The sequence below is a fragment of the Phalacrocorax carbo genome, chromosome 9 (assembly GCF_963921805.1).
Source record: "Phalacrocorax carbo chromosome 9, bPhaCar2.1, whole genome shotgun sequence".
Classification (NCBI taxonomy): Eukaryota; Metazoa; Chordata; class Aves; order Suliformes; family Phalacrocoracidae; genus Phalacrocorax; species Phalacrocorax carbo.
Genome location: NC_087521.1, coordinates 3,612,096 through 3,628,559, shown reverse-complemented (window position 1 = coordinate 3,628,559; position 16,464 = coordinate 3,612,096). Strand labels below are relative to the sequence as shown.

Genomic DNA, 16,464 nt, shown 5'->3' with positions numbered 1-16,464 from the left:
TTGTATCAATGTCTATTGTTAGTATTTGCAACCACTTTCTAAACAGTTTAGTTTGCACTTTTGTTCTGATCCACATTAAAGAAAATACAGGAGGCTTATGCCCTGGAGCAAATACTTTTAATCACACATACAAGTTTAGCACTTTTCTGTCTTTAACCTTTTGTGGAGTTAATATGCATAGCACAGTTCCAACAAATCTCCAGTTCTGCATTTAGGTTGACTTAGAGGCTGACCTCGACAACAAAACCAGCAGCACCTGATCTCCAGAGTTTTCAGAAAGGACATTATTTTGAAGGCCCAATAAAATTTACGTAAGTGCATCATGAGCAAATTGTTTCCCCACGAGGCAACATTTTAAAAAGCTAGTTTTCTTAACCTATGTAGTTCAATAACTAGGTAAAAATGGGATCATTAAGACTTGCAGAGAGAACACAAAGAGTAATAATTGATAAAAAGGAGCTTTTGTCTTTGACACTACTATTTCACTTTGAACGATCAGGCATAACTGCTTTATTTATAGTTCTTTACTTTTAATTATGGAACAATTATAGCAGAAATCCAGCTTTGTGTTTAATTAAGATCAACCTCTCTCCCCTATAATTTACAAAACTAGACAATCTTTTATAACTCTAGAGCTCGACAAGATTTGCATTCTCCGTAACACAAAATGCATTAATATTTATTTCACTCAGACACACAACTAAGACTGCCAAAGATTCAAGCTCTGGAAAACATCAACTAGTCACACAATGTATTCTTACGTCCAAAGCCAATGCAATGAAAGCCATGGATATGGGATGCAAGAATGAGCTAGTATATGGACTTTACAGATATTTGTCTTCTTAAGTCTTACTCAAGAATGATAGCCGCTCTTAAGCAAGAGTAAGCGTGAAAGCCTCATCTCCCAGCTTTAACCTATTCCCTAGTAGACAGTCACAAAAGAGTATTTAGCTGCCTTGTGTCAGGAGAAAGAGAAAAAAAAAATCTGTTCTTAACCACTAATATTTTAACAGGAAAAAAAGGTATGAAAATGTAATACTCAGGACATCACACAATCCTATACCACCTCTGCTGTTTCAGTTCTTCCTCCCCCTACCCTTTCTTATGCCAAAGACAGCAGAAAAGAGAAAACCAGACAAGAGGGAAGAGGAAGCAAGATGGCAGAGAGGCCTCAGAGCAGGAATTACACTGTGATTAGAAAAGGATGGAAGTACAAAGGGAAAAGTAGCAAAGCAGCAGAATACAAACACCACTGGTTGGCCAAAATCTGAAGGCAAATGCATACGCTAACATAAAATTCAGGATTACCATTCTGCTCACAGGTTCTTGTGAGTTTCACATTGGTCTAAGGTTTATTACAGCTGAAGGAGCAACACTTTTTCATCCTAAGTTTTTCATCCTAACAATTGTCGCTGCCCAAAATGGTCGCAGGAGATGAACTGTGGAATCAGCTTTGTAGGTCTTCAATCCGCATGGCTAGGGAGCACATTGTGTCTTTGTCACAGGACTGAACAAGCCCCTCTGCTTGTGTAGTTCTTTCAAATAATCAACAACCAAAATCAGTCTGGCCCTGCTTTATGACACATTAATTTAGCCCTAAAAGCTCTAAGGGAAGGATAAGCCTTTTACAAACGTGAGAATGGGAACAGAAATTTTTATCAATTCAAGGCTATGTATTTCATCAACGCTGGTGGTCCCATTTGACGTAATAAAATCTGTCATGTCTGGAAAAAGTTATGTGGTAAATGCAAAGTTTACATCATGCCTTGAAATACACAAGAAAGGTAAAAATTAGCTACCAAAAATTATGTATCAAGATCCCTTTTAATATATCATCAAAGGACTATAATATGTAACAATAAAATATTACCAAAAAAATACAAAAAAATCTTACTGTTCTGGTTTATCCAGAAGCTTCAGTTCCTCCTCTTTTGAAGTCTGATAATATTGCTTGATTTTCTCTAGTTCATCCTTTTGCGCTCTCTGAGTGAATTAATATGAAGTAATTAATAACTAATATGTTACTACTTTACCAGTTTGTCTGCAAGTAACAATTATATTCCTTATTGGGAAACATTTAGACAATGCAAAAGAGAGAGGTATAAAGATTCATGATAAATTCCTTCAGTGCCTTGCATTTAGTACAAATGGCCACAAAGCAGAGCATGCTTGTAGAGCACAGCTCTGCAAATATTGCTATAGGATGCTTCGCAGAGTTCAGGTTGGAGAGGTGGCTCTGGTATCTCTACATATTTACAGAATACAGTAAATGTATTCTTTCATGCAACTTCGGAGTCACACAGGTCATGAATGCTATTTACTTAGTCGTCAGAGCAACTTGGATATAGACAGCAATTCACTAGCGTGAGGTAACTGTTTTAGTCACTTATATCTTCAATGAGAAATATTCGCATGTTAGCACAAAATAGGCCTTAAGTAAGGACCGTATTTTTCAGGCAGTTCAGGAGAAAATGCTGCTAGATGCTACGTCTTTTGTTACATTTTAACCTGATTTCAACGGCACTCCACTGTTTTAATTTTCTGACATTTAAGAATGAAGCCAGTAAGAGAAATAGGCATGCCAATGGATATTTTTTGTGCTATGTGTTTTATTACTGTTAAATTTATTACTATTACTGTTAATGTCTCTAGTCTAAAATGAGAACATAAAATAAAATTTTAGTTATTCTGTGTCCAAAATACTATGGCGATTAACCACAGCTTTACCCCAACTTACTTACATTTTCATATAGTGCTTCCAGTGTCTCCAGATCTACTACGGAGTCATCAACACACAGTATAGCTGTATAGAATACAATCACAAATTAGATGCTAGAAAACATACTGAAGAATTCAATTTTGTTTCCTGAGAAACATACTAAAGAGGTCTGACCTAGCTAAAAGATGTATTTGTATCTAGTTGATATTTTATTATTTTCTGCATTTTATTTTTGTTCTGACTTCAAGTCACAGCACTCATGCAAGAACTTACTATAAATTAGGTCTCAGGAGAAGGGAGCTCTACTTTCCCTCTCTGTACACTCAGCAGTCAAAGATATGACCTGCCACACACTCAGCTGATTGCGTAGCTGGCCAGGCAGGAGAACAGGAGAACAACTGACACCAGACAATGAACAGCACAGATTTCATGGTAGCTTGGAAGGCTGGATAGGAAGGAATTGAGAGTTTGGGTATTTACGTCTCCCAAAGCACATGGGAGAACAGGGAGATCTGCTTGTCTTGGGGCTAGCAATCTCGGGAAACGGACAGGTAGACAAACCTGCAAGGTTTGCAAGCTGCAAATTTGCAAGCACAAAGGCTTGTGCTACAGATTTTTAAGGTATCTTCATAGAGCAGCTCACGTTTGAGTTAGCTTTATCCACTAGAACACTATTCACATGACAATTTCCAGTTAAATACTTTTAGACTTCACACAGACACCTAAAGTATACCCTTCAATGGTAAGTTATGCCTCAGTACCAAAAATGAAAGGTCTCAAAATGTTGCCTATCTTAGTTCCAAACGGTACTATGTTTGGAATACATGGCATTAGGTATTTCTAGCATTTGCAAATCCCATTACAATTTAGGCAATGTATTGGGACTTTTCTGAAAACTACACAGGATTGGTTCTCGGTGCTTTCCAATGCTCTCTAATATTACATTCTAGTAAGCTGAGATGCACAATGGAACAGAAATAACTTTGGACAAATAATTTTTCTGAAACCAGCATTTCATCAAGATTCATAATGGGGCTGGGCACAATTTCTGAACTCGTGACTTCTGTTTAAATGTTACAGGGAACATTAATCCCAAAAGAATCAAGCTTAATTAAGGCCTCTACTAATTCTCCACATAACCAGTCATCATTAGCTAGTACCCGATAACTTTTAATTTCAACTGTATTATATTTCTTCAAAGGAAACTTGACTGCTTGTGAATTTAGAAGATTTTAAAAGCTCTTGCTGCATTTGCAATCCATGTTTGAAAGGGGCAAGGCACACATCTTTAAATAATTATTTAAAAGTAATAAGCTTTCGCCTGCTCCTCCACCTACCCCATGATTTTACATCGTGAAATTAACCAGCAGCCTAGTAAATTTTCTCTGTGGCGGGCTAATTAATTTTATTAAAAGGTCCAATGACATTTAGAATGCTTTAAAATTTTGCCTGTCAATTATGATTCCATCTGTTGACGTTACACCTTGGTTAGAAGTAAAGAATTATATGGAAGACGACAGTATCAGTGAAAAAAAAACAGTATCTCCAACTATTTTTGTCCTATTGGAAAGATTCAAAAAAAGCTCAAGAATGTAACCAAATATAAAGCCTGACCAACAGAGCTTGACAAAAATCTCTGTTTGAAGAAAAATTATTAGGGATTGAATCTATGAGATCATCTGTTGGCTCTTGAAAGACAGTTCCATGTGTTGCATTATCTTCTGTATTATCCAGTGAAATTTCAAAAGAACCTAAGCGGCTGGAAAAACCTATTGGAAAATTGGTTTCACAGTGCAATATATTTAATTGCTAAGATTTTAAAACATGCATATTGAGTTCATAAACTTCCCCTCGTGGTTTCACTATCATCCTATTTTGGAATATTCTGAAATCTGCTTACAAGGAGAAATTTATTTGTTCAGTTATCTAGAAAAGCAACTTATTGGAGGTAATTCGAACACGTACTAGAAATGCAAGACGTGTAAGTAATACTAGATTATTTTTTAGGTACAGAACTATTACAATGAGACTAAGTAGTCTGAAAAAAGAATACTTTAACAAGAATATCAAGATTTGTACATCTAACTGGAATTTTCAGTCAGAGATTTGTCACGATAAAGGCCCCAAAACCAGAGTGGTTTTTAATACTATAATTTCTTGCTCGTGTTTCTGTACTCAACACCAGTTCTAAAAAATCAGCATTGTTTTGAAGTGACATGATAAAGCAAAACCTGTCTGAGAGTAAACTACTAAAATACAGCAAATGAACACATTTTTAACAGAACTAATAATAATCGATGCTAAGAGACATTAATATGAATTATTTTCTCTTCTGGACAAGTATGTGATTGTTTAAAAGTACCAAGAAAACGTTTTCTGATTTACCTGCTGTACCACCTCTCCTGCTATTATTGGCAATGTCCACGCAGACAGGCTGCAGTCAAAAATCTAGCCATATTACTCAATTCAATGCTAGCTGGACATCTTAGGGTGTTAATGTATGTAGAGACACACTCCCAATAAGCCAGAAGTACTGCCAAAATCCGCACAGACTCCCTTATTTCATCTTTATGTATTTTAAAATCTTTATCTTTGTCCTTATATCTTTCTTCATTCAACCTGGTCAAACTTCATGCAGAAGGCAACAACCAAAACATGTAAAAATATGAAGATTGGCCCATGTTTAAAAAAAGCAGCATTGATTCTGAAAAGTTGGAAGAAATCCCCAAATTCACAGGTGTCTTAGTATTTTTCATATTCTTAAAATATGGCATGTGCAATACATTCACAGTATGTTGTATAAATTAACTTGAATTGGGGAAGCTGAAAAACACCCATTATACTAGATCAAAGAAACTAATTATTTACTTTTTACTTAGAGTTACAAGGAACAAAAGCTTCTTAATTTTTCTGTGAAAAACAAAACCCAGTTTTAATCATATGTATATGAACGTTATTAACATGAATAAAAACCTTGATAAGTTTTTCAAAATGTTCTTCCTGATACAGTGAATTTAACCATGACTCTCTACTGCATTAACTCTCATTATATCGAGACTCACATAAGTGTAATGAATACAGACGAAGTATCATAAATCTACAAAAGAGGCTCCAAAACAATTAATAGCTATTACAATATCAATCATCATCGTTGGTTTTTACTTTTATCTTGCTTTCTAGTTAGCTGTCTTCCTTACACTGTCAGTTCAGTTCGAATATTTCCCCTACACCTCACAATATGTCAAAAGGAAGTAGACTCATGCTGTGAAAAGCTGGTAATTTTATTGGGTTCCTCTACCTTTAAAAAATCTGTTACTTGGCCAAGTCTGGTTTCTGAGATCCTTTTTTGCAGGGAAATTGAGGCAAACATTTTTATGTGGCCTATGGTGTCTGCTCACAACAAGAAGAATTTATATACACAAGGATCATTAGTGCAGGGTTGCACCCATTAGGATATAATAACCGTCAGCTAGGACAAAAAACAGATCAGCATCATGCATTCAAACAGGCACACATAAAAATACTTGCCAACTACATTTCGCGTGCTACGAGTATTGCTTCAAATACAAACTTGTGCTCAAGGTTTTTAACAGACTCACTTTTTAAAAATTAATCTAACTGTAAAAAAGATTCCGTACTGCACGGATTTTTCACATACTCTGTTTCATCACTTCAGAAATGCAAACCAAAGAAAAGCTGATAATTTAAAGCATACTGTGCAGTCTACATACAACTGTATAACTTAGAGGTTAAATATGAAAAAGATACTTCTCTCCTCTTAACCAGCTTAAATACCAACAGTCTTAAGGCTGACTCTGATATACAGCCTCACTCCTACTAAACACATTTTGGCTAAATCAGGATTTAAGTCCTGCTGACAGAGCTTACATGTACTCAGCAGTATCAAACCACTTAATGTGACAATTAAACTATGAAATATGAAGAAACCACCTTAACTGCTCCCTAATGATAAATCAGAAATATGTTATTTAAATAAAAAGAGCTTGCCAAAGGTACATTTCTTTGACCTGGAAGTACTTCATTTTTTTATGTAGTACATTCTGTTGAGTAAGGCTTCATTTCATGGGACCATGAAGCCCATCGCTGGGAAATTTAAATTAAATTGTGACTGATCTAGTCAATTAGAAAATGACAATGATTGTTAAATACGAATCCCGACTTGGCAAAACTGCCTAAAATATCCAAATTGGTCTGGTTTATTTTTGACACATTGATATGTTCTAAACTTATTTAAAGGTTTTCTCCAGTATTCAACCATCGTGCAACACAAAAAACATTAAAATATACATTACAGAGAAGCACCATGGGCACAATGTAGGTTTAGAAGACTAAGAAAGCTCAACTCCTGCAAGAAGTCATGAGCAAAATACTACAACACTAATGTTAACCTACCCACATCAGGTTGGATGCCCAAGCCAGATTCACAAAAACATATGTTGTAAATTTTCCAGAACAAAGACAACAACTTTTAAAGAAAATTGTTTCCCAGTTTCAGGGATGGGTATGCAGCTATCTCTATACTTCACGCATAGTATACATATATATGGCATGCATACATGTAATATTCTGTGGAGGTGGAAGCTATATAACTTTGGAACAACAGTTTTTAAAACTTTATAATCTATACTGATATTCTGCAAAATATTTTAGTTGAAACCCCAATAAGTATTTCCAAAATATAACAGAGAAAGGAACTGTGAAACAATTTACCTGCACCCAAAGGGTGGTGGTAAATAGCTCCTTCTCCAAGGGGCAACCTGTCACCGGTGGAGTCCCCCAGGGATCAGTATTGGGCCCAGTGTTATTCAATATCTTTATAAGTGATCAGGATATCATCAAGTGTAGCCTGATGAAGTTTGTGGACGACACCAAGCTGAGTGGGGAAGTAGACACTCCAGAAGGGAGAGCTGCCCTGCAGGGAGATCTGGATAGGCTGGAGGAGTGGGCCAGCAAGAACCTTATGAAGTTCAACAAGGAGAAGTGTAAGGTCACGCACCTGGGAAAACATAATCTGGGAGTGCAGCACAGACTGGGACCCACCTGGCTGGAGAGCAGCTCTGTGGGAAGGGACCTGGGGGTCCTGGTGGGCAGGAAGCTCAACATGAGCGAACAGTGGCTGCTGCGGCCAAGAAGGCCAACGGGATGCTGGGTTGCATCAAAAAGGGCATCACCAGCAGAGAGAAAGAAGTCATTATCCCACCCTACTCAGCGCTTGTCAGGCCACACCTGGAGTGCTGTGTGCAGTTCTGGTCCCTGCTGTACAAAAAGGATGTGGACAGGCTAAAAAGGGTCCAGAGAAGGGCCACCAAGATGATCAGAGGACTGGGAAGCTGCCATACGAGGATAGGCTGGGAGAGCTGGGTTTGTTCAGCCTTGAGAAAAGGAGGCTCAGAGGGGATCTCATCCCCATGTACCAGTACTTAAGGGGCAGCTACAGAGAAGATGGAGACTCCCTTTTTACAAGGAGTCCCATGGAGAGGACAAGGGGGATGGACACAAGTTGCTCTTGGGGAGATTCCGATTGGACACGAGAGGGAAATCTTTCACAGTGAGGGCAGTCACCACTGGAATAATCTCCCCAGGGAAGGGGTTGACTCGGCCACGTTGGACACCTTCAAGAGTCGTCTGGACAGGGTGCTGGGCCATCGTGTCTAGGCTGTGCTCTTCCTAGAGAGGTGGGACTCAGTGATCCCTGAGGTCCCTTCCAGCCTGGGATTCTGTGATTCTGTGATTTGTGCTGCATGATATGGTTGAAACACAAATTGGGATTCAGAAATTCTGAGCACACTAGGGTCTGCAGATTAGAGTTGCTTTGGAATAGTTTGTCATATATATATAAAACATAGTCTTTCAGATGCTAAGAAAAGTGCCTGGTTAACAATGATACTGTTCTCTAAATTTTAGATGTGCCATAAACCATAAAGTGCACTAAGACAATGCAACCTATTTATATAACATCTGTGGCCTCTCATTAGAGGAAGACCACACAGAAATCCCAGGATGACTAGAAACATAATCAAAATTAGAATGATTATTGGACTGATCATTAGTCTGGGGAAGTTAATCTGCTGTTCACATTCTTCCTGTTACTTAGTCCAGTATGTTGACAATAGAGGGTAAATCACAAAGTTGGAGAAGACCAGTCAAACACTTTTCAACTGGTTGACTGACTTTGTACAACAGTATCATAACTGAGCTCTTTCTAGAAAGTTGGTCCCTTCCTACAATGCCACGCAAAAACTATCGATGCAGAGTGGCGTGATGGTTATTTGCATTTCTCACAATCAGAATATCATTACTGTGACACTATAATAAAAATATATTCCACATTTGAGGAGCAACAAAAAAAAAACCACCCCAGTTGTGAAGGTGAGTATACAAAAGCAGACGGCATGACTTAGGCTTTTTAAGAAAATCCATTCTAACCTATCCCATTTAAGTGTGATCAAATACATTTTTCCTAAGATTTTCAAAGCTTAATGTGCCTCTGTATAGATAATTTACATTGTTGGTGAACAAGAATGCTCCAAATGCACAGTAAACATACCAGGTCCCCATATGTACTATTACAGGTTGGCCAGTGCTACTCTGATTTAATAAATGGAGTCTCAGACATTATATTTAATTCCTTAAAATCTAGGAAAGATAAAAAAATATACTAAATTAGCATTAGAAATAGTCTCAATGCGAAGGATCAGCGTTAAAGTCTCCCCTTTGCCATAGAGGCTAAGTTCTGTCAGCATTGCAGGTGCTGCAGTGTTAAACTCTTGCCTTGGTGAATGTACTAGCGAAGCCTGCAGCTGTTCTGTGTGGAGTAATATGGCACTTTATTGCCACAAAGACCAATGAGCTACATAGCGTGCATCTGGTGTGATCTCATTAATTTGCTCCCAAGGAAAATGCACCGGCACGTGAGACCGTCTAGTCAACAGAAATCGGGGGTATTAGTGAACTACTTCCAGCACTGTACAGCAGCAGACCTTCTGGTGCCCCACAATTTCGGTGGCAAAATGCAGGTACTATGGAGGTAGGGAGGAATTTGGGAGAATAGCTTGCCTGGACATAGGCATCTACACTTTACCTACATCCCATTCTCTGTAACGAAAACCTTTTTTCATCTGGGCTGCCTCGCAATTTTGCCGGCTCACTCTTGAACAGAGATCTGAGTAGCTCACGGGAAGCTGGCACAGGTGACGTACACTGCAGAAAAGAGTAGTATTATGTGTTTTCCAATATACTGCTATTGCCAGCTACTATACTGGGAACTGCCTGAGTAACTGGAATGTTGCCATGTAAAAAGTTGGGACCCACAGAGGGTGCTCATATACGGCTATGATCAGCATTTCCCATTAGAAACAGAACTGAAACACCTCAAACGTGAAGTGAGTTGCAATATTTCAACAGCAAGGCTACACAACTAGTCTTGAGCCACAAGTTTGTCTCTCAAGCTGTAATATTTCAGCTGAACAATGACAGGAGAAGCAAGACAGAAGTGCGTTGATATGAAATGGAGATGACTTCTCTAACTGTGTAGTGTTAAAGCATGCTCCTTACCCAACAGCTGATCTCCACTATTCCTTAACTCTTCTTTATAAAGGTTTTAAAAAAAGGCAGAGAAGAAGCCTTGAAAATAATCTCAAACCTATGCACAATTTGTTTATTGCTATTTGATTTTTAAATATAAATACAGATCCTGTATAGCACACTGAGGCAGACAGATTTTATGTCTGCTTCTTTGCTCAGGAAATGAATATTATTAATAGTGGTCTAATCAGAGACTATACTACCCTCTTCTGTACCAAATTCACCAATAAAATTTGTTAGTGTTCTCAGAATATTGCAGCACCTAGGGTTTCTCCTCCTCCCCCACCTACCAAAAAGTTGAGTATTAGGACAGGTGCAGCACGACAATGTTAACTTTCCTTCTGCATCATATAATACCACCACTAGCCAAAATAATTATTCAGATTTACATTGTCCTCTCCCTGGACTGCACTCAGATATGGCAAGAATTTAAACTTATTGGCAAAGGAGGAACTTCACCCTCTCAAACAACCACGTGTGGGAGATTCCCTTCCCGAAGTGTGGCAGCTGGCTCATCACCAAATCCGAACTGAAACATCTGGGTGCCAGATAGGGTCACTCGCTTGTTTTGCACTGCGGAGCTATCTACAGAATATGCTGTGAAGCTATTTACTTTGAGAGGGTAATCCTGTAGATGCAGAAATCTCACACTATTTTAAAGGAGGATGTTATTTTTCTTGTGATTACTTTTGTTTTGTCTTCTCTACAATTTTGCATGCGTCTGTATGCATAGGGCAGTTCAACTGAGGACAGTTTTTCTATATCTGTATCTCTGTAACGGCTCTTTAAGGTAGAGTAACCACAATAGTATTAATAGGCAGTAAATTTATTTGTGCATGGCTTTTCAACAAACATGGTCAGAAAAACTTGAAATAAAATTAGATATCCTTTTTTTTCTTATCTCAACTCTCTTTTGCTTCAAGTTTCTTCATTCCCTGTTGCAAGCTGCCAAAGATCATTAAATTTTCTCTTCCCTGTCTTTCACATGCTGCATTTTGCAATGGAAATTGGCTTGAAAAAGGGGTTATGAGTGCTTCACTTTCATGTTTCTTAGAGGTAGTTCTCTGCAACTTCATTTTGTAAAAAAATCCAAAAAAACCAAACCAACAAAAAACCCAACTTTGACACTGCCGTCACCCAGTGATCATATGCTTTTTTGGTTAGGTGTTGTCATGATCTTTTTTACATCCAGAACACTGAATACAGCAGTCTTCAGAGAATTCTGACGATAGGCAGGACTGCACACAGGTAAACAAAATACTAGGGGATAAACGCACACTAAAAGAAAAACAAGCACAATTCTACTGTTGTCTTCATTGTAGTATGCGTTTCTACAGACCCTCTCTACAGAACAGATGTTCTCCTTGAGTCTGTTGAAGGTTTTTTTTCCCCTACATAGTCTCTGCACACCGATCTTGAGTAGAGACACTCATCCTGCTTTGTAATACATTACAAAAAAAAAAAGTTCCACTCACAGTATTCCCAAATCCCATTTGTATCTCCTGGCTGCTTCCATAAGCAAGAGGCAGCAGATCTTATTGCTGCCTTGAGCAACACATGTGGTGACAGGCCAGTCATCTGCTACCTCAGAATAAAGAGGGTGATGAGTTATAAACTTCTCTTCAGTGACAGCACTTGTTTTGGTGTCTCTCTTCTACCAACACTCCAATTTTCATTAAACTTGTAGGACTATATTAGCTATGTCTACAACTGCACGTGTAGTCTTTGGAAATGGATTTGTAGACAGCAACAGCTGGTACTGAGGATCCAGCGATCACACTATACACATTTCAGGGGGTTTTAACTATGTCTTATCTGATCCTGCAGAATTCAAAGCCTGCTATAGGCGGAGACTGCTGGCGTATTCCTAGAGCCCATCTCACTACAATTACGAAGGATGCTGGTGCACTCTGAGACTGCACGGCATCGCTCTGCATTGCTCTGCAATGCAAATACAGCAAAGGGGACAACTGGTAGATTTGATTCAACAGTGCGCTGCCGATTCAAGCTAAAATGCTAGTATACACATACCCAAACATTTGACTTACTCTTTCCTCTTAAATTTGGCACAAATAGGCCAGGGGGTTTCAAAAGCTATAGAAATAGAGCAAATGTCTGATAGAGAGAAAGATGTTCTATTTTAGCAGAACATCATGCCATGGAGAATAAAAAAAAAGGCATGAAAACATCTCTGAAGATACTGAAGAATACTACCCAGTTTTTATAGTACAGCTGCTCTCCTGTCCTAAACTGCTGTGATTCCTGCCAGCAAATTATTCAGACCTTTAGTAATAGCAGGTTTTTTTCCATCTCATTCTGATACCTTTCACACAATACTGGCAGGCACAAAGTTATTCCTTCTTTTTGCTGGCCCCTCCATCCCAAGAGACATCTGTGAGCCCTTGTGCTTTTAAAGTGCTAGATGCTCAAAGGCTCTTCTGAAATTAATAATAATCAATGCCAGCAGCATCTCAACACCCTGCCCAGTATTTGCATGTGATGGAGGGAAAACAATAGCAAAAAGGAGACATCAACTTGAATTCTTCCAGCAGTTGTTTTAAATGGTGAATATTTGCCTTTTTTTAATGTGAAAAAGAAATAAACAATATCCTTAAACAATATCTTTTTAAATTCAGAACATAAGCAGAATCTGAATTACCCCAGTGTTCTGAAAAATCTGTATTTCCCCACAGTTGTATTGGCAAACTCAGATAATTTCTACCAGTAATGGAAGTTATACACTGAGTAGTCCTACACTTTGAAAAATGCCATCCAGCAACCACCTTTCTGATTGCTACATGGTAGCTGCATCAGTTCGGGATGTGCTTTTTATACTGCTAATGAAGCAAAATTTAAACACTCAAAAAATACCAGCTGCATGTTTGAAGCCCAAAAGATTTGTATACAAGCCCTCCATTTACTTTTGGTCAGTGGAGGACTTGCTTAAGAAAAAGGAAGGAACCGTAGGTGAGGAACATGAAACAGTTTTGAGAACACACTGTACTGAAAGCGATATGCAAACTGAAATGGCACAGGAGGAGTTGTTCCTAAATTCAGTTCTGATTCTTTAGGTGAAACTTTTACATATACTGACGTATACTGGAAGAATGAGTCTTCTGATATCTTAAAGAAGACCGTATTCAAAGCACATTCAGTAATGTAAGAAATTCTCTGAAGGGGGCTATGAGAAAATATCCATGCAAATATGATACATTAAGTGTAAGAAACACTTACCTTGTTGAATATCCTTCATCTCCAGATGCAAGCTGGATATTAAAATTCCTACAGTTTGTGACCTTTTCCCATCCAACAATTTGATAATCTGGAAAGATGATGCAAAACGATCTGAGATCAAATGAACGTTCTACAAAGGTTGCATTCACATTAATGTCAGAAGACAATTTGTGAATCGAATTCAACTCCTCTCCAAATATCAAACGTTTTTATTAACTGTGGTAGTAAGAATATATTTTTCCCCCTTTCCCCTTGAGATAATCAGGGCAGAACTACTTAAGACATGCTGAGTACATTGCAAGTTCCTTAGTCTGTCTGCTAGTTTATATTTCAGCGTGAACACATTTAAGTCTATCTTTTTGACAGAGGGTCAATTCCTGACCGAGGAGAATTGGAGAACTGTCTTCTTATGCCCTCTCAGCACTATTTCTGGAACACTAGGGGCTACTGAAAGGATTTATTTCACTATTGTCTGAATGTGCTTCTTCCACACCCTTGACACTTCACAAGGATTTGAGGATTTTAATCACGCTTTGGATAACAGACACTTGTTAGTATAATATACTGACACCCAGATTGTAATATTTTCAGATGTTGGGTGGGAGGAGGAGAAGAAAAAGGAGGGCGGGAAACTTAAGGAAGTTATTTTGACTGGTTGAAATTAGTGATATTGATATGGATCAGTCCATAAATAAAGTAGTGAAAAGTAAACCATGAGAATTTTAGAAGTGTAGTTCAGATGTTAGAAATGTCAAAACTAAACTTCCCACAATGTTTGGACTGTTGGTATTTGTGATTTTGATTTATGTCAAAAGGAAGATTATGATTGCAGCAGATCACAAAATGCAATACAGAGATGAGTTCTTCAAAAAAAGAAACGTTCATATCCAAGCAGTTGGCTTACTTCATAGTGTTGAGGAACAAATACTATTAAAAATACTAAGTCGTAAGTAAAATTGAAACTAATAGCTAAGTTTTCCCTAATTTTATATTCCTAGTATCTGACCAGTATTTAATCTACATGTAGCCAAATTTAATTGTAATAGTTGGGTGACACTATTTGGATATTCAAAATTATTAAAAACTTTAAGTAATCGTTATCCCTTATCCCTATAATATTCTTAAAGATGCTCATGTTACAGACAGTTAACTGACAAAATTTACACTAACTCATACAAATGTTTCTTAGCGGTGTTTTATGGGATTTAGGAATATTAAACTGTGCCACTACTCCGTCATTCACCTATATAAAAGTAGATTTGTAGCTGAAAAATACAGGAAAATGATAAATGACAGTGCCATTTTCATGTGAAAATGCAACCTTAGTTCTTATTTATTGAGTACTGAAACTGGACAATACTTGAAAAAGTTAGAATACACGCTGCCTTCAACAAACATCTGACAGATATTTTATGTCCCTGTTCTAGGGACTCAACACTTAATGAACTTACGTTAAAGTAGTTGTTGCATATTTTCTGCCAAAATTTGAAATAAAATCTATACTGAGAGGTTTTTTCAGCCTATATGTACAGCACATATGCTGGATAATAAGAAAGTAATACTATGTGAAGTGTTTTCTTCAGATGAGAAAGAATTCAGGCTCTTCATCTCGCGAGTACAGAAGCAGACAAGATGAGTTGGCTACCAGTTATCATAAATGAATACTCTGTACGCATCACATCCTGTTGACTGTGATTTTTCAGAGCAAATGTAAGTAATGGCTCAGTTTATCAGGGCCGTTTCTGAAGCTTTGCATGAATTTGCTGAACTCCGCAGCACATTAACTTCTTACAGGGATAATTACAGGCTTGAGCAGTACGCAATTTGTACAGCATTCACTGACCTCCAAGTTGACCTTGTTCGGGGCAAATTCATAGGTTGTCATAAACCCCATTAGACATGCCTAGTTTGAGGCAAAACCTTTCCAGACTATAGCCATTGTAGACAATATGACATTTGAAATCATTCTATTGAAGTATTTTTCAGTGCTAATATATTCTCCAGATATGGTCAAACAAGCTCACATTGCTAAGCAAGACTTTCTCCTTAAAAGATTAGTGAAAAAAAATTTAAAGACGACCCTTTATAGTTTAAAAAGCTAAAACGGAGAATCACATTTTAAAACGGCCAACTGACTGTATGTTCACATGCATTAGAGAGAAATGTACACATGGTCACAATTACCAGGCATCAAACTAGACTCAGACTACCTGAAATAGCTTCAACCAACTGAAATCTGTAACTGAGGGCTAATATTTTATTCATTAGAGAGCAAAAATGGAGCAACAGGAGAACAGAATAGCTTAAATCAGGCAGAAAACTACTCTAAAAACACAGTTGTAATGCTGAGTTATTACAAAAGACTTTTGTCAGATTTTTAGAACCAATGTGTAACTTGAAAGATTTTGCAACAAAAATATATAAACAGTAGTAAAACAGAGAACATCTTTTCAGAGATACTCATTTTGCCCCAAATTATGTTTATTCTGGGAAGTCACTGACAGGGAATTAAATACGTGTATGAATTCCAAATGGAAAGGAGACACAAAAAAATCAGCACTTTTCCAGGTCATAAAAACCATAAGGCAAATAAAATGAGTTTGTAAAGACTGCATTGAACTATTTAGTCTGCGCTTTTAAAAGACAAATCACTGATCACCTCTCAGCATATTGGGACTTGCCTGTAGCTGGCAGTGACAGGTAAGCAGCTAAAATCCAACTGACACCAGCTGATGCTGCTGTGCCAGCTGGCAGGGCTTGCCAGCTGCCTGCTGCTCCTCCAGACCACGGGCGTATCGTAACGGATGCAGCATCTCCTGGCTCAGTGACAAAACTGTGACTGCTGGTGCTAATTACTTTAATTCGCTGATCTGGAACAGTATTCTTGTGTTCCCTAATTTTTAATG

At 37.8% G+C, this 16,464-nt stretch overlaps 1 protein-coding gene across 1 annotated transcript in view; it reads right to left on the bottom strand.

Annotated features, from left to right (window-relative positions):
- Nucleotides 1-16,464, bottom strand: part of FMN1 (formin 1) — a 180,708-nt gene that overhangs the window by 61,820 nt on the left and 102,424 nt on the right. Inside the window, exons 7-9 of the mRNA XM_064460024.1 lie at nucleotides 13,559-13,646; nucleotides 2,742-2,803; nucleotides 1,895-1,983 (exon numbers count right to left, since the gene is read on the bottom strand). Of these exons, the coding sequence (XP_064316094.1) occupies nucleotides 1,895-1,983; nucleotides 2,742-2,803; nucleotides 13,559-13,646 (239 nt within the window). The remainder of the gene's footprint in view (nucleotides 1-1,894; nucleotides 1,984-2,741; nucleotides 2,804-13,558; nucleotides 13,647-16,464) is intronic.